The 18651-nt window shown below is 43.9% G+C and overlaps 1 protein-coding gene across 7 annotated transcripts in view; it reads left to right on the forward strand.

The window, feature by feature from the left end:
- Window positions 1–18651, forward strand: part of SMC3 (structural maintenance of chromosomes 3) — a 1169611-nt gene that overhangs the window by 1134353 nt on the left and 16607 nt on the right. The window contains exons 1-6 of one of the 7 annotated variants that reach the window (XM_009087192.4): window positions 12029–12222; window positions 14583–14658; window positions 16535–16573; window positions 17387–17454; window positions 17805–17876; window positions 18063–18142. The exons of 5 other annotated variants lie outside the window; for them this stretch is intronic. In XM_009087192.4, the coding sequence (XP_009085440.1) occupies window positions 12208–12222; window positions 14583–14658; window positions 16535–16573; window positions 17387–17454; window positions 17805–17876; window positions 18063–18142 (350 nt within the window). In that variant the 5' untranslated portion in view covers window positions 12029–12207. Of the gene's footprint in view, window positions 1–12028; window positions 12223–14582; window positions 14659–16534; window positions 16574–17386; window positions 17455–17804; window positions 17877–18062; window positions 18147–18651 lie in introns of those variants that run through there. One more of the 7 variants, XM_050976244.1, reaches the window with a different exon arrangement.

The raw sequence follows: 18651 nt of genomic DNA on the forward strand, positions 1-18651 counted from the left end.
ATGTTTTATATAAGATTTACCATCTTGCTGAAGATGAAAATCTGAACCAGGCACAGCCCCCACTTCCTTCCAACCCACGACAAGGGATCCTACTTGCCCGAGTCCTTAGTGCAAAGCTTGTGTGTGATGTGCAGCACCTCTGGGTGCCAGGAGTCAGGGCATGTGGGTCTTTTCACTTTTTTAAATGAAAAAAAATTAAGTTAGAAGAACCAGCACATCTGATGCATTTCATACCCCTTTTCTTCTTGAATTTTCTAGGCTTTTTCTGGCTCATCACTGCAGCACATTTATGATCTGCAATTCCAAATTAGCGAGTTGAGAAATCTATGGCAAATATCTGGGTTACAGAGCATGTGTGCACATATGCATCCATTTGTAACTTCTTACCTCCAGGGAAGTAAATCTGACAGATGAGAAAGTCTTACTGGAGATGTGCCTTGGACTTCAGCGTCAGAGGGACGTGTCAGCAGCCTGCCTGGGCTCAGGGAAACCTGAACATGGGAACCAGCAGCCAGGGAGGTAAGGCAGATGATCTAGTAAGAGCAGATCAATTAATTTTCTGAAAGATCTAATTGGTCCCTTTGGGAAACTCTGGAAAGGGCTTTCTGCCTCTCAGCCCACACAAGCACCCAAGCAGAAAGGCTGTTGAACTTAGTGAAAGTGGCTATGTCCAGAGTACTGAGACCTACAACCTGGATAAAAACAGCAGCCAACAGTTCTCATTAAAACTGCACTGAACCCTTCTGGGTAGACAATCAGCTTTGTTTCTTAAGGACTGGAAAGCTGAAACCCTCAGCAGAGTCAATGATGGAATATTTGCAGGGTACAAGGCATTGGCTGAAGGGGTTAACAGAGAGATTGCTGACCTTGACCTTTGACCAAGGCAGCTGGAAAAGATCACAGGCCAGGGGGAGGAGCCAGGTGTTAGCAGAGAGGGAAGGGCACCACTTTGTTATTGGAAGGGAACTCTTATCCTGGGTTTTAAGCACGGTTAGCAGGGGGAGATGCTGGGCCGGGATTCAGCAAGGACAGAAGGCCACAGCCCTGTGGGAGCCTGAAGAGGAGTTGCTGTCATGCCTGGACACGTGAGACTGATGTTTATGCTCCTGCTCAGGGCAGGGGTCCCCTCTTGGCTGGAGAAGCTCAATTCACCTCTCCTTCTTGCAAAAGGAAGTCCCAGCATCCAAGTCAGAGTGGGATGCAAGTGCTGCCTCCCAGAGGGTTTTGTTCCCATGCTCACGCTCTGTTACTTCAGTGCTAGTATGAGATCTCTGATTTGAACACTAATATATGAAGGTGAGTGTGTCAAATCAGGGTAGCACCTACCTGGGAAAAGGCAATGTGTTTGAAGTCACATATGCAGGGCAGGGCCCATGGTTCTCTCTGCTTCCAGACAGCGGCACCCAACAGGTACCTTCATCCTTGGGGAAAGGAACAGTTCCAGACATGTTTTGTGGTTTGTGCACTGAGGAAATTCACCAGATTTAGTAGGATGGAAGATTTAGGAGGCTTTTATAGCCCAAATGAGCTTGGGTTTGAGTGGCTCATTGCTAAGGATGGAAGTTCAGATCTGGCAGGTGTGTGGGGAATGTCAGAGCTGAAGGGTGGAAGGTTGAACTGGCTGGTTCAATGTGTCTGTGTCCATCTGCCAGCTAAGCTTCATAGAGGAATAGGGGCCTCAAAACCAAAATTCTGATGGAAAGTAGACCCCCTTGTAGCTATAACAGCAAAGGGAAGGCTGCTGTCAGAATGCTTTCAGACTTCAGAAGAGGTAGGGAAAGATGGCAGGACTATACTCTGAGACAAAGCTTTAGTTAGAGTTCATCCATTATGATTCCAGAATCCACAGGAGATGAGAGGAAATGTCAGAGAAAATGGGATTTTGCAAGTTCTGTTGCCTATGGAAGTGCTAGTTCAGAGCTGTGCTGGGATGTGACATCTCTCCATTCACACTCCTGATGGTGCACCTTTGTGTCCTGGACAGCTGGGTGCCTCTCAGGACCTGTTTCAGATCCTGAGGGATTGAACAGGGCTTGTGCCATGGAGCTTTTGGTTCTTGCTTATAGGCTTGCAAAGAGCAGTTATGTTGCAAGCATGAGAGCAGTTGCTCAGCCTCTGGCTCTGCTCTGCACATGCTGCCTTTCCTTTCTGTCTCCAAGAGAAACAAGCATTCAAGAAACTGCCACCAAAAATACATATCTTTACATTATTGCAAATCAGATTGTGAAGAAATCTAGGGTGGAGTTGGATGAGTGGGTGTTGTCCTTAAGTGTCCCTAAGTGTCTTTTTCATCCATATATTTGCTGGTGTGATTTGCAGTCTATTCTGGTTACAAAGCACAGGCTTTCTCCAGCTTCTTCCTGCCTTAAGATCTTTCCAATAGGTAGAAATTGTATCCTTACCCGTAAAAGCCAGATAAAATTGACCTGCTCCACGGGGAGTTGGTCCTGAGGTGCCCATCCCCAGTCCCTGAGCACCACAAGGTAGGGCAGGTCTTCTCAGCTTCTTTCCTTATGGTGGGAACTTCTTTTTTTAGGAGACAAAGCATGAATGAAGAAGGTATTCTGCAGGCGTTGTCATTTGTATGCTAAAAACAACACTTGCCTTGCAGGGAAGTCAAAGGTCCAAATGTGCCCCTAACATGGAAAAAAAAAAATATGTGAGGCCCCAGGTATGGTGAATTTGACCCTCCATCTCCACTTTTCACAGCTACATGTTAATTGGAGAGCAGACACACTGCCAGCTCACTCCCTGGGGAGAAAAAGGCAGGAACCAATTTGCAGAGCCACACAAATATGGAAGTAGCTTTTTTTTTTTTACGTGGGAGGTGTTACCAGTACCACACATTACGGTTTCTTGGCTTTATCACATCATAGGCTTTTACTGAGACATGAGTAAGTTTGCTAAATAGGAAATATGAAAATAGCTTGTGAAATAGGTTGAGTCATCAGAGAGAATCAAATGGAGTTCTGACACCAGGGCCTCAGTTGTAAAGCCCTACTTTATTTTACCATTGCATTAGAAACTTTGGGGTCATTTCAATTTTTTATTTCAGGTTCAAATTCAAGGCACTCTAACATCTAAGTAAAGCTTTCTAAATCCATTCATGTTTTCCATCAGCAGTGGTGATATATCCCTGTGTCCTGCCTATGAACACTTGCAGGGAATGTAAAAGTTATCAAGACAAATGGCTTCTGCAGCAATAGCTGAAATGCTCAGCGCTTCTTCCAGCCTTGTTCAGTATATTGAGAAGTCCTGCCCCTAGACATCCCTTTCATATACTAGCCTATCAAAGTCACTGGCTGTTACTATAGCTTCTGGGAATCCTAGCAGGACACCAAACAAACCTATAAAGGCAGCAACTCAAGACCAGGAGTGACTGTGGTAGATAGAAAGGGGGAAAGAACCCTGAAGAGCCTCAGGGACAGCACTGCCTGGGGACTCCCATATTTCTTTCAGAGATTGTTCTCATCTCACAGAATACGACCTGTGCTGGGTAGATCATGGGTGGCAAGCATCTCTAGGACACAAGCTTTCCTGGGAGCCATGGAACCCACAAGACACACTCTTGTATGAGAAGAAATGGGGAAGACCTTTAATATAAATCCTGCCCCAGCCTCAGCCCATGCTAGCTGCAGTCACGACTAGGACTTCAGAACAGGCACCACATGAAGGTTTGTGATCTGCTGGGACTGTTAGAGGCTCAGAAATGAAAGGCAAACTGATAAAGGAATCAATTTGAGCTTCAAACCCCCTTGGTATAACCAGATTTGGGTTTCTAAGCTAATCATGTTAGTAAAGTTAAACATTTGAGTAAGTGTTAGTTGGACCAGGTTTATGTCTCCCAAGTGACATGACAATGTAGTTTTTATGGGCTCTTTTTTTGGGTGGGGGGCGGTGGTTTGGGGGAAGTTGTCTGTGTGTGAATAGTGGTTTATTTCTGTCACAGTGATGCTCCATTCCTGAGATTCCTTTGTTAAGCAGACAGTGGGTGAGTCATCTCTCGTTATTAAATTGCCCATACATTGTAAGCTGCCTCCAGGCCCTGAAACAAAGCCTTTTGCCTTGGTGGGGAGAAGAGCCCCTGAACACAATGGGATTCGGATCAGGCATTGAATGAATCCTTCCATTAAATCTTTATTTTAAGGAGCCGTTTGTTCTAATTGCAGCTAAGACTTGCTTCTGCATTGAAATGGCATTTGAGGTCTCCAGGACTCAACTGGAACAACGGCTATATCCTCTCTGCTCTAATGCCTCCAATCACATTAACTCAAGTTAACTGGAAAATCAATTGACACGAATTCCAGCGTGACCATTAACTTCCATCCGGCTGGGCCCCCAGCGGCTGGCCAGGATAGGAGATTCCTAACAGGGACGGAGCAGAGCGGTGCTCATCTCCTAGATATGCTTTCAGCCTGAGGTCTCCCTAGCAATGTCCACATTGCCCTGAGTAATTACTGTGGCTAACATAGAGCCCAGGGGTCAGGCAGTCTGGGATCAGTTGTGGGTTCTCCCTGTGGATTTCCAGGGCAAGTGATGCAGCTGGTCCTGCTGGCACAGCCACATTTGTCAAAAGCATAAAGGAAGTGAGTGAGACCTGGACTCACCAAGCTGACCAGATGGATCCCTTGAGTATATAGAAAAGGACTATAGCAGCAAAACTGTGTTTTCCACAGGACAGCTCACTTCTGCAGAGGATATTTCTGCTCTGTTGGTAAAACAGAGCTTTGCTGATGTGGCTTTGCTCATGCAAGAAGCATTTTGTTGCTAGAGCAAATCTGAAATTCTCTCTAAATATTTCTCACAGGCTTATCTGTATGTCTCTGGATCCTGTCTTGCATCAGGGATAATGATATCAATCTCATTCTGAGAAAGGCATAAAGCGTTTTTCATATGTTTGCAATGCATATTAGACCCATGACAAAGACTCTCCTAAGCACAAAATCTTGTTACCATGATGTATTTATTGTGCTGTGCTTGTAAGTCCATATGTTCCTTATTAGAAGAGAGAGTTTGTTGTGGCCTTTGGCTTTTTTTTTTCTTTTTCTTTTTTTTTTTTTTTTTTTTTGGTGGGTTTTTTGTTCTTTTCCCCCAGGATATAATGTAGTACTTAGTTAAAAACAAAACCAATTGTGGAACACTTTCAGACAGCCATGACAGCCACTCTGCCAGGCGATGGGAGCCCTGGGTGGGTGGCAAGAAATCTGTGTGCTACTGAGTGCTAAAGCATTGACATGGTTCAGTTTACTAAATCCAGCTGTGAAGAGCAGCTGGTTTTCTGGCAGTCAGCATGACAGAGGCAGGCAGATATGCTCGAGAGAATTGATCAGGGACCACCAGTGGAGAGAAGGGGAGGGTAAGTTGTTCCCTGTGCTACTCAGTGTTAAAGAGGCTCCTGGCAGTTCTGATTACTAGACCAAACTGAGAGGAGTTTTTCTGGACTTGTCTGTGAGATCTGGTGGGGATACACTTCAGCCATGAAGAAGGGGGAAGCAGAAGACTTCTACATAGCCAGCTATGCCATACTCAGTGCTGTGGCTTGTGGGATCCTGGGGAAAGGTTGTAGGGACACGTGGGAAATGTCTGCAGACAGCACGGGAGGCTGTCAAGAGGCTTCAGACAGTGTTCCCATCTTGGTTTCTCATTTCCTTCTTCATCCTCCCTCTGTGAGGGAGCCGGGGGTGCAAGAAGAGGCATCTGACACAGCAGGCCAGGGCTAGGAGAAATCGTACAGAATAAACAGCAAGACACTTCCTTGGAGGGCTGGAAAAGATAATAAAGATGCCTGTTATCCCGACCGAAGGAAGGGTGAAAATTGCACCGGTGAAGCCCACCAGCTTGGGTGTGATAGGACAATGTCCTGCTGTGTCCCCGGGCTCTGCCTGGGAAGAGCCTGAGAAATGCTGAGCGCTAATGGGGAGTGAGGCCCAAGATAGTCCCTGGGGCAGTGGTTTCAGTTTCCCTGACAAAATTGGAAGTTATCTTTGTTTTCCTTTGATCTTCAAAGCACAGGGGAAAATTTCACACTTGGGGGAGGCCACCCGGTGTCAGGTGAAGTTGCTGCAGTTTGCTAAGTCAGTCAGATGTCATAAGGTCAGCAACTCACCTGCCTTAGTGTGAAAATGCCTTGCAGAAAGGAGGCTGCCTTTTCAAGGGGCTCCTTTTGGTTCTCTGGTTAAAAAATCACATTTGTTTGTGGGTCCCGAGGATGTAGACGGATGGCTTAAAGAGGGAGTAAAGCCCAGGCAGTGTGATTCTGATCACTTTAGATATGTATTACTTTGTTGAATGGATGTGGTTAGCCTAAATAACTATTTTTGTTCTAACCCAATTACAAATTTACTGCAGCCACCTCCTTCCAGGGTGCTAATTAGGAGCAGAGGCAAGGGGAAAGGGTTTTTTTCAGAATTTCAGGATGCTCTGTCGAAGTCAGATATCCAGTCTGGCATCTCTGTCAGACATAATTTTGTTTGTACTGGCCACAAAGACTGAAAAAGCTGACCCAAAATGAGGCAGTCTGGGTCACAGACCTACACAAGCTCTTTCTGCCTCTGCCCCACTGTCTGGCTCATCACATGTGCTGAGTGCAGACATTCAGAGATTTCTCTGCATCCATCCCCCAATTTCTCCAAGGATTTTTCATGGCCCTCAGTCAGACTCTGTCCTACCACTGCTGGGAACAGTTGAAAAATATCCCTTTGGTCAATTATGTCATCAAACCAGCAACATCTCAGGGCCAAGACAGGCACCACTGCTTCCCCTTGGCTCCTCACCTCCTCTTGTGTGAGGGCAAGAATCAGTCCCCCTGCAGGCACACCTTCAGAGCAAGCAGCCAGTCCTGCAGATGGGGGGACATGTATTTATGTCTGTGTGGCTCTCCTACTGTTGGCATTGCATTTAATGCTCCCTTGAACGTTAGGAGACTTTTTGGAAGTAAAATTGACTGCTTTTAATTCACCTCCCTATTTCCTAGTCTTGCACTGTTGTCTGAGCTGGCCATCCTTCGCCTGGAGCTTGGGACTAAACATGTCTTTAAATTTCTACCTTTGTTTATGATTTATTTTGATGAGAACCAGTTGATCTTGTCTTCTGTGGGCTGCCCCTCAGCCCTACTGATGGATGGGCAGGTGCTGGCCTCAGGAATGTCACATAGCACCCTGAAAGAAGCCACCCTTTGCCCTGATGCCTGTGAGCTGGTGCCAACCCAGGATCTCTTCAGGAAGCCCCTACTGAAGCCAAGGGATGCTGTGGGCTGCCCCCTCACTGCTAGGGCAGCTACTGGGTGCCACAGATCTGTGGGATGCAGCATCCCTGATTCGCTTCTCCTTCATGTTTATCCATCCAAAAACAGGTGTGAAGTTGCATCTATGGTTGCCCTCCAGCACAGCTTACCCCATAAACAGCTCAATGCCGGTCCCTTCCCTTCTCTGGAGTTTAAAATAGAAAAAACAGAGAGCAATGCTTTCTCTCACAACATTTCCAAATGCAACAAAGCTTTTTTAGCTTTTTTTGCACCGCAGCAAAGGAAAGCACGAGTGGTTTCCCTCTGGGGCAGGATGTGACCCGGATCGCCCTGCGGCCGGTCCGGCCCCCGCCACCTGCCGGCAGCACTCCCGGCGCGGCGCGTGTGCACAATGCCGGCGTTTCATAAACTGGTTATTAAACGGGGAAATTCATTCAACCACAACCGCATTTTATTCACAGAGACGCTCGGCTGAAAGACGATGAGCAAAACAACTGTTTTCCTTAGTAAACCTGCAGCAGATTCATTTGTAATAACCTACGCTCTTTTCAAAAAGAAGCCTTTCTCTGTTCATTCTATGCCGATGTTTTACCCCGCCACTCTCTTCTTGACAAACATGTTAGCTTTCCTAAAATGTTGTTGGATTAAAGGGTTTATGGATAAATACTTAACCATAAACAAAAATTATTTAATTTCACACATTCAAAGGATTAGAGTGATCAAGAGAAACTTTTTAATTTTTAAAAAGAGGCTGATTGGTTTGAGTTATTTAAAGTGACTAGAAACAGAAAAGGAGAAGCAAAAAACCCCCGTCTGGTGCTTTTCATCCATATTTTTTCATATAGATGCCTCCCAGCCAATTCTCCTCATCACCCTGGCACCCCTCAGGGCACACTGTGGTAGGGGCAGGAAGCAGGAGACAAAAAAGAGCAAGAAAAGGGTCTGTGGGTGGTGGAAACGGGTACCCACCATGGAACAGATGTCACTGGCTAATGCTGTGCAGCCAGCATCTGAATCTGTAATTACATCCACCCCTTATCAAACTGAGATTCTTTTAAGGCTCTTGCAGGCTTAGGGCTCCCACTTCTAAGTTTTGTGGCAGGCAGTTGCTCACTGTCAAAATTACAGATATTTCTGCAGGTATTGCTGAGGGGTCAGACTGTGCCCTGCAAGGCATGGGTCACTACAGGCTTTGAGAGCAACAGAGCTCAGTAATTTGTTCAAGACAAAAAGAAATTGTTGGAAAGGGAGCCCATGTGTGGTTTGCTTGCATTTTTTTCATCATAAGTGCTCCTTGTCCTTCAAAAGCTGGTGGGTTGTCTGCACTGAGATGGATGCGTGTGCCAGGGTCTGCCAAGAGCACACCAGTTTCTCTCACTTCGCCTGCTGGAATCTCAGGTGAGTTCAGAGGTGAGAGAAAGATGCATTATGGCCCTGCTTCCTAAGGATTCAGGCTTGGGTGTTCTAGAAGGAGAGGTACTCTTGGCTGTCCCACTGTTACCCTGCTTGACCTTGGGCTTTCTCACTGCCTTTGTTCCCCAGCCTGGAAGCAGAACGTCAGAATATCTGTTTGTGAGTTCAAAGTGCCATTGGACACTGGTTTCTGCAGGGTCTAATCAAAGTGTCAACCAAAATCCGAGTTTGCTCCTGAGATTCTGCTGCAACACCAGCACAAAGAACTGTCTCCAGAAGTTCTGTCTCCCGTAATGATTTCACGTGATGGAGCACAAGAGACGGATACTGCAGTGAACCTACTGATTTCTACAGGCATTTGAAAAAGGCAGTAAATACCTCAGTGATTGCAGCCATTCATGAATGAAAGCAGCCTATACATGTGTTGGTTCACAACTGAAAGTGGTAATAGAAGAGGTTAATAACACTTAAAGTGCTTTTTCCCTCCCCACAATAGGTTTAACATTTTTTTCTGCGAGAAATTCTACTATTCGAGGTGAGAGAAAAAAATTCTACAGAACTGAAATCCTATCTATACGTTCCCATTAAGTTTCATGAAGGAAACACTTGACATATTTTTATGCTGATGAAGAGTAGATGAATTAAAGCAGTGTTCCCACTTCCGCCTTTCTGATGCTAATGTCTAATTCAAGCATATTTATACAAAAGCTCTGCTTATAAAGCAGGGCCATGGAAAAAAATCTCTGCAGCACCTACTGAAGCAAGGTGAACTCCTCGCGTAGCAAGCACTGATTATATGTTTGCAGGTTCTGAATATAGAGAGCTGTTTTACAAACTGCCAGCTTTCTGCACTCCTACAGCCGCAGCAGCTTGACAGAATAAAAATGACATGCATCACACTTGGGTTGGAAGCATATTTTCAGCAAGTACTACAAAACTGAAAGAGTATCAGAAAATATAATACCTACCCCACCACTCCACTCCCTCAAGTACAATCTCTAAAAGCTACATGGCAAAACCTGTGTGCAGGGGCCTTATTTGAGTATTTGAAACACTCATTGAACCAGACAATCATTTGCCACTTAATCCTTAATGAATACAGTTGCTATTTTTGCAAGCACATCACACTGGTGAGAATGTTTGCTGATGGAATATCAGTGGGATGTGATTTTATTCTTATGAATAAATATAATGTGGTGTCTGTGCACATTTGTATGCACACAAGCCCTCTCCAAACTGCCGGAGTGGGCTGTATATCCAAAGTCCTCTAGAGAGAATGAACACCTGGGGATAAAAGAGATCCCAGGTCCTTGCTTGTGCTTGTACATAATAGTGAGGCACTTCTTGGTGCACCTCAACAACAGGAAACTGTCTGGAGCACCAGATGAGGGTTGTTTGGCTTGACACAGAGTTTTCAAGAAGACTTAGTGTATTCAGGCACAACAATGTCATTGCAGCAGTCAAGAGAAAAGGCAAATTTTCCTCAGCTGGTTTCTCTGAACCCCTTCTGTAGGGCAGGAAAATTAATTCCTTGCTCTGGAAGTCTATGATTAAGTGAAAATAAGCTTCTGAACTACAAAGGAAATCTCTAAAACATGACTCAAGACGTCCTGTACCTCTAAAAGCAGAAGACAAAAAGGAATAAACTTTAGAACCTGCCAATTTAAGAGCATTTCCATGCCTATTACTGCCTTGAGAAACAGGGTTGGTCTGTCCACATCCACCTGTGTCTTTAGCTGGAGAAGACTGTTAGTGAGGAGATATCCTGGCACAGGGTTTTCAAGAAGACTTGGTTAACACAAAAAATGTTAACACAAAAATAGATGTAAACAATTCTTTTAACTGGGTACAAGAATGTTTAATTGTGTAGTAAGGAAAAGCGGAGGATCTGACTTTTTTTGTTTCCTAAACTCTCTTCTCCATGCCAGGAGTCTCCTTGGATGGGCCAGGCATCTGGGAACCTGAACTACCGTCATCTCTAACTCACCTCACCCCAGAAAAAGCGAAGAAGAGTAAATTCAGTATCACAAACTAATCCCAGAAAGATGCTGTGAGACTTATTTGAGGATTTAAAAATCCCTGAAATCCTAAAATGAAACGGATTTTGAAAATGCAAATAGAGAAAGTATTTTTTCCCTCAGTCACATTGAACTAAGCTATTTAAAAGCCAAATAAGACACACAGGAAATTTTCATTTTGAATTTGTTTGTGGAGCAACCATTAAACACTTTAGTCTTTTAAGCTCTATGTTTTCTGAAGAAACAATGGACCATTTCTTTATAGGCGCTGGTAAAATCTGTTACAATAGCCACTTGAAGGACTATTAGTAAGACCATTTAATTACATGGCACTTAAGAATGTCTGGGACTGGTGAGATTTTCCCATTAGAGAAGAGGTAATTATTCTAGGAGAGGTAGAAACTAGACCTTTCTGTTTAAATCTAGTTTTTATTAGTGTTAAGAGGCTCAGAGGAGGAATTCTATTCCATGTTTAGAAGTGCTGGCTACAGCTGCAGTTTTGAAGGAGCACTGTCAAATCGAAAATTGCATTTTCTCTGAGATGCCGCACCCCGACTGCTCTCACAACAACACCTGAAATCACCACAAGTGGAAGAGATGAGGTGAAAATTAATGCTTCTCTCCCACCATTTAGCTTATTTTTGTGTGTTTGACAGCTCCTCCGGGGAGCTGGATAGTGTCTCGGCGAGGGAAAGGAGCAGGCACGGCCTCAGCCCAGCTGTTGTCCTGAGAATGTTTCGCACCATCGCTGTTCGCCCAGCTGACCCAGGGCACCTGTTCGGCTTCGCCCAGACTTTTTCCCTGTGGATGCGGAGCCCGGCTCCCAGCCCTACACAGCCGGGAGGAGCCAGCTGAGGCAACGGGTACCCTGGGGCAAGGGGCGCGTGTGCGCAGCCCTAAGGCTGCTGATGCCTATTTTTTATTATCTTTTTTGTTTTTAAAAATAATTTTTAGATCCTCAAACGGAAGACGGGTCCTCAGACCGAGCCTTTATTTGACCTCCCGCGCAAAAGGCCCCTCAGGGCGGCCCCGACAGCGCCCCCTAGAGGCGCGCGCCGCCACTCGCTCCACTGGTCTCAACTTGCCTTTGGCGCCCAATCCGCCCCTCGACGGGAGAAACCACTTCTCCTAGCTCCGCGGGGGGACACCGGGGTCCGGGAGGCAGAGTGACCTGCATTCCCCGCTAAGCAGGGCCCTCCAAAAAAACACCGATGCACTTTAAGAGATCAGAAAAAGGAAATTCCCGCTGCTCCGAGTGGTGTCTCTTCTTCGGCGGTACAGGAGCGCATTCTCTGCTCCACAGTTCCCCCTCCCAGTGGCGCTGAATGGTTCACGCCAGGACGGGACGGGGAGGGCCTGCCGCCATTTTGTTTGCGTGAGGGGTGAGCGGGCCCTGTGCGGGAAGCGGGGGGCGGCTGAAGGGGCGGGAAGCGGCGGCGGAGACCCGCGGTCAAGCCGAGCGCTCGGACCGGAAAGAGACTGCGAGGGCGGGCTGAACTACAGCCTGGCGGGCCTACCGCATCCTCGGCAAACATGTACATCAAGCAGGTGAGCCGGCGGGATTTGCGCCGCCCGCAGTGTGCGGTGCGGCCTGCGCCTGGCCTAGGGGGTTGGCCCAGCCCGCCCCTCCCCGAGGCTGGGGGCTCTGCACCTTCACATCTGCCGGGCCCGCAGCAGGAGTCCCGCAGGCTTGCGGCGAGATCGGAGGCCTTCGCTTCTGTCTTTTCTGTCCCGGGGGGCGGATCGAGGTCCAGGCTGAGGGAGGTGCCCCCGGCCCGGCCACGGCTCAAGTCCTACCGCCGGCTGGACTGGCGGCGCTTTCTCTCCTTCTCTGCTCCCCTTTCATTCATTGCAGGTGTGAAGTGGTGCTGGGGTCTCTTTCATGGACCCGAGACTTCTTCGCGGCGCCCCTTTGTACGCCAGCTCCGGTGTCCCGGCCGTGGAAGGCTCGTACCCAAACAAAAGGGCTCTGCTCTGCTCAGCTGTCAGAAGCATCTTTCAGCTGTTCAGATTGTAGGGTCTCTGCCTTGGGGTGCTGTCTCAGGCCCCCGGGCATGAACCATTTCACCTGTTATGCTTCACCCTTGCCAAACGATCTGTGGCTGGTGCTCAGTTAAAAAGATCCTGGAATACACCTTTTTCAAACAGTTTTTGAGGTCATCATTATATTACTTCTGCAATTTCCCTGCAGCTGCTTTAGGAGCAGATTTTTATTACGACTTTCGTGTTGCTGCAAATGTGTGTTCATATAAAGCCGACCAGGATTCTCATTTCCTGGTGGACTCAGAATTCACCTGTTTCTCACACCCTGCGGGTGTTTTTCTTAAGAATACTTTGTTAGCGTTGAAGGTGCATATTCTACACAGATACCAGTTTACATCTACTGTTTGGCTGACTGAGCAGTGTTTCAAACGCCTTTCGATTGTACTTTTGTAAATCACTCCTGATTAATCATCGTAGATGGGCACATTGCTTTAAAGACTTTGAATAAGAGTTTTTGTTCTCCAGATTTGAATTACTTGAAAGCAGACCGTAGTGGAGGTCAATAGACTAAGTCTAAATTAGCTCAGAACCTGGGAAACGTTTCATTTTGAGGAAAACAAAAAGAAGGAAATTTAGGTGGCCAATAGCATCCTGGTTTGGGGGCTATAGAAGAATGTCTAACTATGTGTAGGTATGAGAATAAAAAGGATGAGAATTAATTTGATTCCATCAGTATCCCCTATTTTTTGCTCTCAGAAGTTGTTCCTGGAGTTTGAACATTAAAAATGTTTAAATCTTAATCTGATTTGATACAAGGCAATAAAGAAGTCATGAAGTTTCAGAATATGTAGAATGGATGAAATGGTAAACCATCTAGGGAAAAGCTTTGGGGAGAAGATGATGGTATTCAGAGTCTGTACTAATAATATTGGAAGTATCTTGCAAGCTGGTTTTGTGTGTTCTTAAGAAGTAATTTTTAGTGTATCCTAGTGAAACACTGTCACTACTTTAACTGTATCCTGTTTCTGTTGGGGAAGAGCTGGGCAAAGAACACAGCTATTAAATGGGAACTGTAGTCTTGTCTCAAGTGTTCTTGCTGAAAGATCTGCAGATGTCAGACCTTCAGGTGGCTGCTGCCTTTCTGTCATACTGAGCAGAGCAAAGCTGCTTTCACCATGGCTTTGATGTGTGGAACAGGTTGCTTGGTGCTGGAAGGTGGATTAGTTTTGTTGCTGTGCAGAGCTGAAGTTTTAGGATATTGTAACTCTGTACCTGGTGTATTGCTAGGCCTGGCAAACCTCAAAATGCTGCTGAAATTAAAGGGTTGGAAATTTGATGTGCTATTTCAGATAACGGTTTGCTGCATAGCTCTTGAAGTTATTTCCATACGTTTTTGTCTCTTTAGGCTGTGAATTGGAGCCAAGACAAGCTTGCTTTTTTATGTTTCCCTTTAGATTGCATAGTAAAATGAGACTATTGCATGTGAAATAGGTGGTCTAGTACAGTTTTTGCAGTCTGCAATGCACTGCTTGGAGAATTTGCCAATAAAATTCTCATGCTGTAAGTAGATTGCATTATAAAAATTGAAAATAAATGCTTGTTATACTTAGTTTTCTTTCCTGCATATGATACTTTAGGCAAATAGGTTTTTTTTGACTAGTTTGTTACAAAAAACCCTCTTGAAACTCTTGCTTGCCGTGCTTTGGCCTGCACAAATACCAGCATCTCTTAGTAGGGGAGAAATCTGTCCCTAAATCGATGCCTAGGTGGGGGCACAAGTTTGATGTAAGTTTCTGATCTTGAGCTGGAAAGTTGAATGTGTGCAGGAAGGGTAGGCATATATTAATTGATCTAAATATTCTGTCAAACCTTATAGTAGAAAATCTGAGAGAACTTGGTTGAAAATAATTCTCTCTTCTCACCAGGTAATCATTCAGGGCTTTCGAAGCTACAGGGACCAAACCATTGTGGACCCATTCAGCTCTAAACACAATGTCATTGGTAAGTTCTGATACTTGTCTTTTATCACTAGTTGAAATTGCACTTTTATTTCAGATGATATTCCTGTTAGTCTCCTTTATAGTTTTTAATATTCTGGTTACATTTGATGATTATATTTTCTGTTTAGGAAACTTCTGTACAGCTGTCTGTAATGTCCCACAGCATGTGTTCCACTTACAGCAAACAATTATTAACGTTCACTTTGCTGGGACAAAGCTACAGAAAAGAGTCTTCAGAAACTGAGTGAGGTTCATAAACTCCTTCCTGGGTGCACATCTCTGTATCAGCTAGGCTTCCTTTAAAGGTTGTCCTTGGAGGAGCAGCAGCAGAGAATTTGTATGGGATTCTAATTTTTTTTGGTCTGTGCAAGTGTCATCATTTCTATAAATAAGCACACCAGCAATTATAAACTCCTGCAGAGAAAGAAGATCGTCTTTCTTGCAGTTTTAAAGGATTAATTTCTGGACTGTAGACTTATTGTAAGTCAATGGCAACTCTGATGAAGGGAAGAGAGAATGATGCATCTGACTCTATCATCAGAAGGCTAATGAATTACTTTATTATACTATACTATGTACATTTCATCTAAACTGAATTTGTTAGGTAATCACTCTTGCTCACAACTGCACAGAACTGCACTCCTCTCTGATTCTCTCGTTACTGTCCCATGACAGTCTCACACACAGACACTTCTTGGCCCTGATAGGTCAAGGGAACAAAATATCTTTATTTTGGGTAAACAATCTCTATATTGCATTCGACTTTAGCACAACACAGGCACAGCAAGCGAGATAAGAATTGTATTTTCCTTCTCTGCTTGTCACAGTTTCTCTCTGTTCAGAGGGCATGTGAATACCACATAGACTGTCAAAAAGCTCAAGTTTTGAAGTGCAGTTACTTGAATAATTCCTGTTTTAATAGCATGTTGTCCACCATTCTCACATGTCTTCTATTTCTGCCTATGGATGCCTGGCTCTGCCTTTTTTGTTTGCATTGATTTTAGTGATTGTGCAGCAGCTTTTGAGACTGCTGACCCAACAGCAAGCAGTGAATTTTGGACATAAAATCTTAGCAGCCAGGATTTAACTCTGGCATGAGGAAAAAAACCATGCTAAAACTTTATCTAGGTATTAATGTTTTTAAAATACACTAAAAAATCTCTTTTCACTGAGAGTTTTTAGCTCTTTTTCAAAGACTTCATAATAGTTTTTGCAATGAAGTGAGTCTGAATGCTATGTAGGCAGGCAGAGATGAAAAGCCTAGGATGTTCATTGCCGCTGGAAGACAAGTGGATTTGAAACTGATCCAGCAGGTGCTGATCTTAAAGAGAAGACACTGGGCCTTGCTGAAACACTGCAGTATAAATATTGTGATTATATTGATGTAGTGCTGTGTTCTTACACCTTTAGTTTTCTATATTGAGTTAGTACTTATTCCAGTCTTTTATGATTAACGAGTGGGGTGTTAAGAAGTTAATGTGCTACATGAAGTTCATACAGTCAACCTGAATGTATAGGCACGCGGTTTCCTCTGGATAAATGTTCTGGAGCCAAGAGAATTTGACTTAGGTTTACTGTTCTTATCCATCAGATTATCAGTATAAGAACCAAAAGATGGCAATAAATAGGATTGGTTTAGTTATTATTTTCATTGTGGAGTAGTTTTGGAGTTTGTAAGTCAAGGTAATGTGTTTGAGTGGGCAAAAGGCTACTGTTTTGTACTCAAGTGCAAGTTCATCTCATTCCTTGGGGATTTCATTTGGCCGTGTTATATTTGGGTTCTGCTCTTGGATATTTTTGTGTCACGTTTAAGGTACAATGCAATGTTAGCCTATGTCAGCTGTAACTTATGTCATACTTTGTGTTTTAATTTTCAGTGGGAAGAAATGGATCTGGAAAAAGCAACTTCTTTTATGGTAAGCATGGATTTCTTGTTAGCTGAGGGATGCTGAAGATACCAGGTTTCTTTGCTTGTTTTTGCTAGAACTTGGTTTAACAAATGATCCTTCTCAATAAGGAGTGGCCGATTGGAGATAACTTGACAGTGATGAAAGGCAGATCTCAATGCACTTGTTTAATACTTAGTCCAGGTTTTTATCTAGAATTCAGCTTCTCTTACTAAGGGCCTTCTAAGACTTTCATCTGGCAAATGTATTTATAGGAGGAAACTGATTCTAAAAATTGCCCTCCATGAAAGATCATTATGATATTTGTTGTTGTTTTAGACATCAGTGGCTAAATTCTACTCAATAGCAGTTTGGCACAGCTTAGACATTGTTTTAATATAAGGTTATGAGGGGGATTTTGTGAGGTGGGAGCATTAATGGAGGAGTAAAGATGCTAATTAAAGGTGTTAGTAGGCTTTGTGACAGTTGTGTTTATAAATTGTTTAATGCTAAGTATTTTAGCAATATTTTTAGCCTAGCCTGTGTGCTGTGTATATGTAGAAGGAAGCTCATAAATCCCTAATTGTTCAGAATTGTTAATGATTATGCAGTGAACCAGTAATGTGGCAACAATGACTTCTTCAGATAAATCCTGCAGTACAGCAGGTTGAGTGATAAAGATCCAGCAGATTAAGGTTTTCAATGAGGAAATATTGTAAGATTTTAGCAACAGCTTGATTGTATTATACAACAGTAAACCAGTGTGTTTTGAGTTAATGAAGCTGTTACACATTTCCCTGAAGGAAAGAATAAATTTTCTGTTTCTTTCCTATTTTATTACAGCAATTCAGTTTGTCCTCAGTGATGAGTTTAGTCATCTTCGCCCAGAGCAGAGACTGGCTTTGTTGCATGTAAGTGAATGTATATAGCAGCAAAACTAAAGAATAAGCTAATGCATTTGATTGGTACAAAAAAAAAGTTAAATTGCTTTGCTGTGATGTTTTAAACCAATTATTTCAAAAGTAGCATTCTTTGTTTCAGCAAAAGGGAATTTATTACACAGTACTACATTATGTTTATAATGCACACCAGTGAATGTGTAGCCGAGATTATCAGAAATAAAAGTGTGTGCTGGAAATTATGTAGATGCTCTTGCATCTCAAGTCCTTGAGAAGAAAGGGGAAGTGGGGTCGTCAGGGAAAAGAGGAGAAGAATGAGTTCAAAATTGGCAGCTGTCTAACCAGACCATCTCTTCTCTTAGGAAGGTACAGGTCCTCGTGTTATTTCGGCATTTGTGGAGATTATATTTGACAATTCCGACAACAGGTTACCGGTAAGTTCAGTGAACTGCTTTGGACATAGATTACCATTTCAGACTCAAGTGATCTCAGTCTTATGGAAGGCTTCAGCCTGGTACCTGCTTTTGAGTCATGTCTGCTAAAAGGTGTCATAAACGTTCTGGGTTTGTTACAGCTGCTTGCAGTAGGTATGTGTATTTACTGGGTTTTGTTTTCTTAAGATTGATAAAGAGGAAGTCTCGCTTCGCAGAGTCATTGGAGCCAAGAAGGACCAATATTTCTTAGACAAGAAAATGGTGACGTAGGTACTTCTTTTCCTTATCTGAATGAGAACAGTAGTATTTCTGTGACATTCTATTCAAACCAAACACTTGCATCCCTAGCATGAAATAATTTATTTCTGTTGTGTAGTACTGACTGCCAGTAGTTTGATAGCTGGAACATCAGTCCTGTACAACAGACAGCAGACTTTGAATTTGTAGTTTAATCCATCCAAATGAGAACAGTAGTATTTCTGTGACATTCTATTCAAACCAAACACTTGCATCCCTAGCATGAAATAATTTATTTCTGTTGTGTATACTGACTGCCAGTAGTTTGATAGCTGGAACATCAGTCCTGTACAACAGACAGCAGACTTTGAATTTGTAGTTTAATCCATCCATTGATGTGGTGTTTAACTGCTTGCATAGTATTTCTTTCAGGTTTTTTTTTAATAGAAGAGTTACCACACTCTCAGTGGTTTTATATCCTTCCTTGTGATATGCTTGCCTGTATTTCCCTCCTCTGTGCTTCAAGGTTCTTATTTCT

The sequence above is a fragment of the Serinus canaria genome, chromosome 6 (assembly GCF_022539315.1).
Source record: "Serinus canaria isolate serCan28SL12 chromosome 6, serCan2020, whole genome shotgun sequence".
Lineage (NCBI taxonomy): Eukaryota > Metazoa > Chordata > Aves > Passeriformes > Fringillidae > Serinus > Serinus canaria.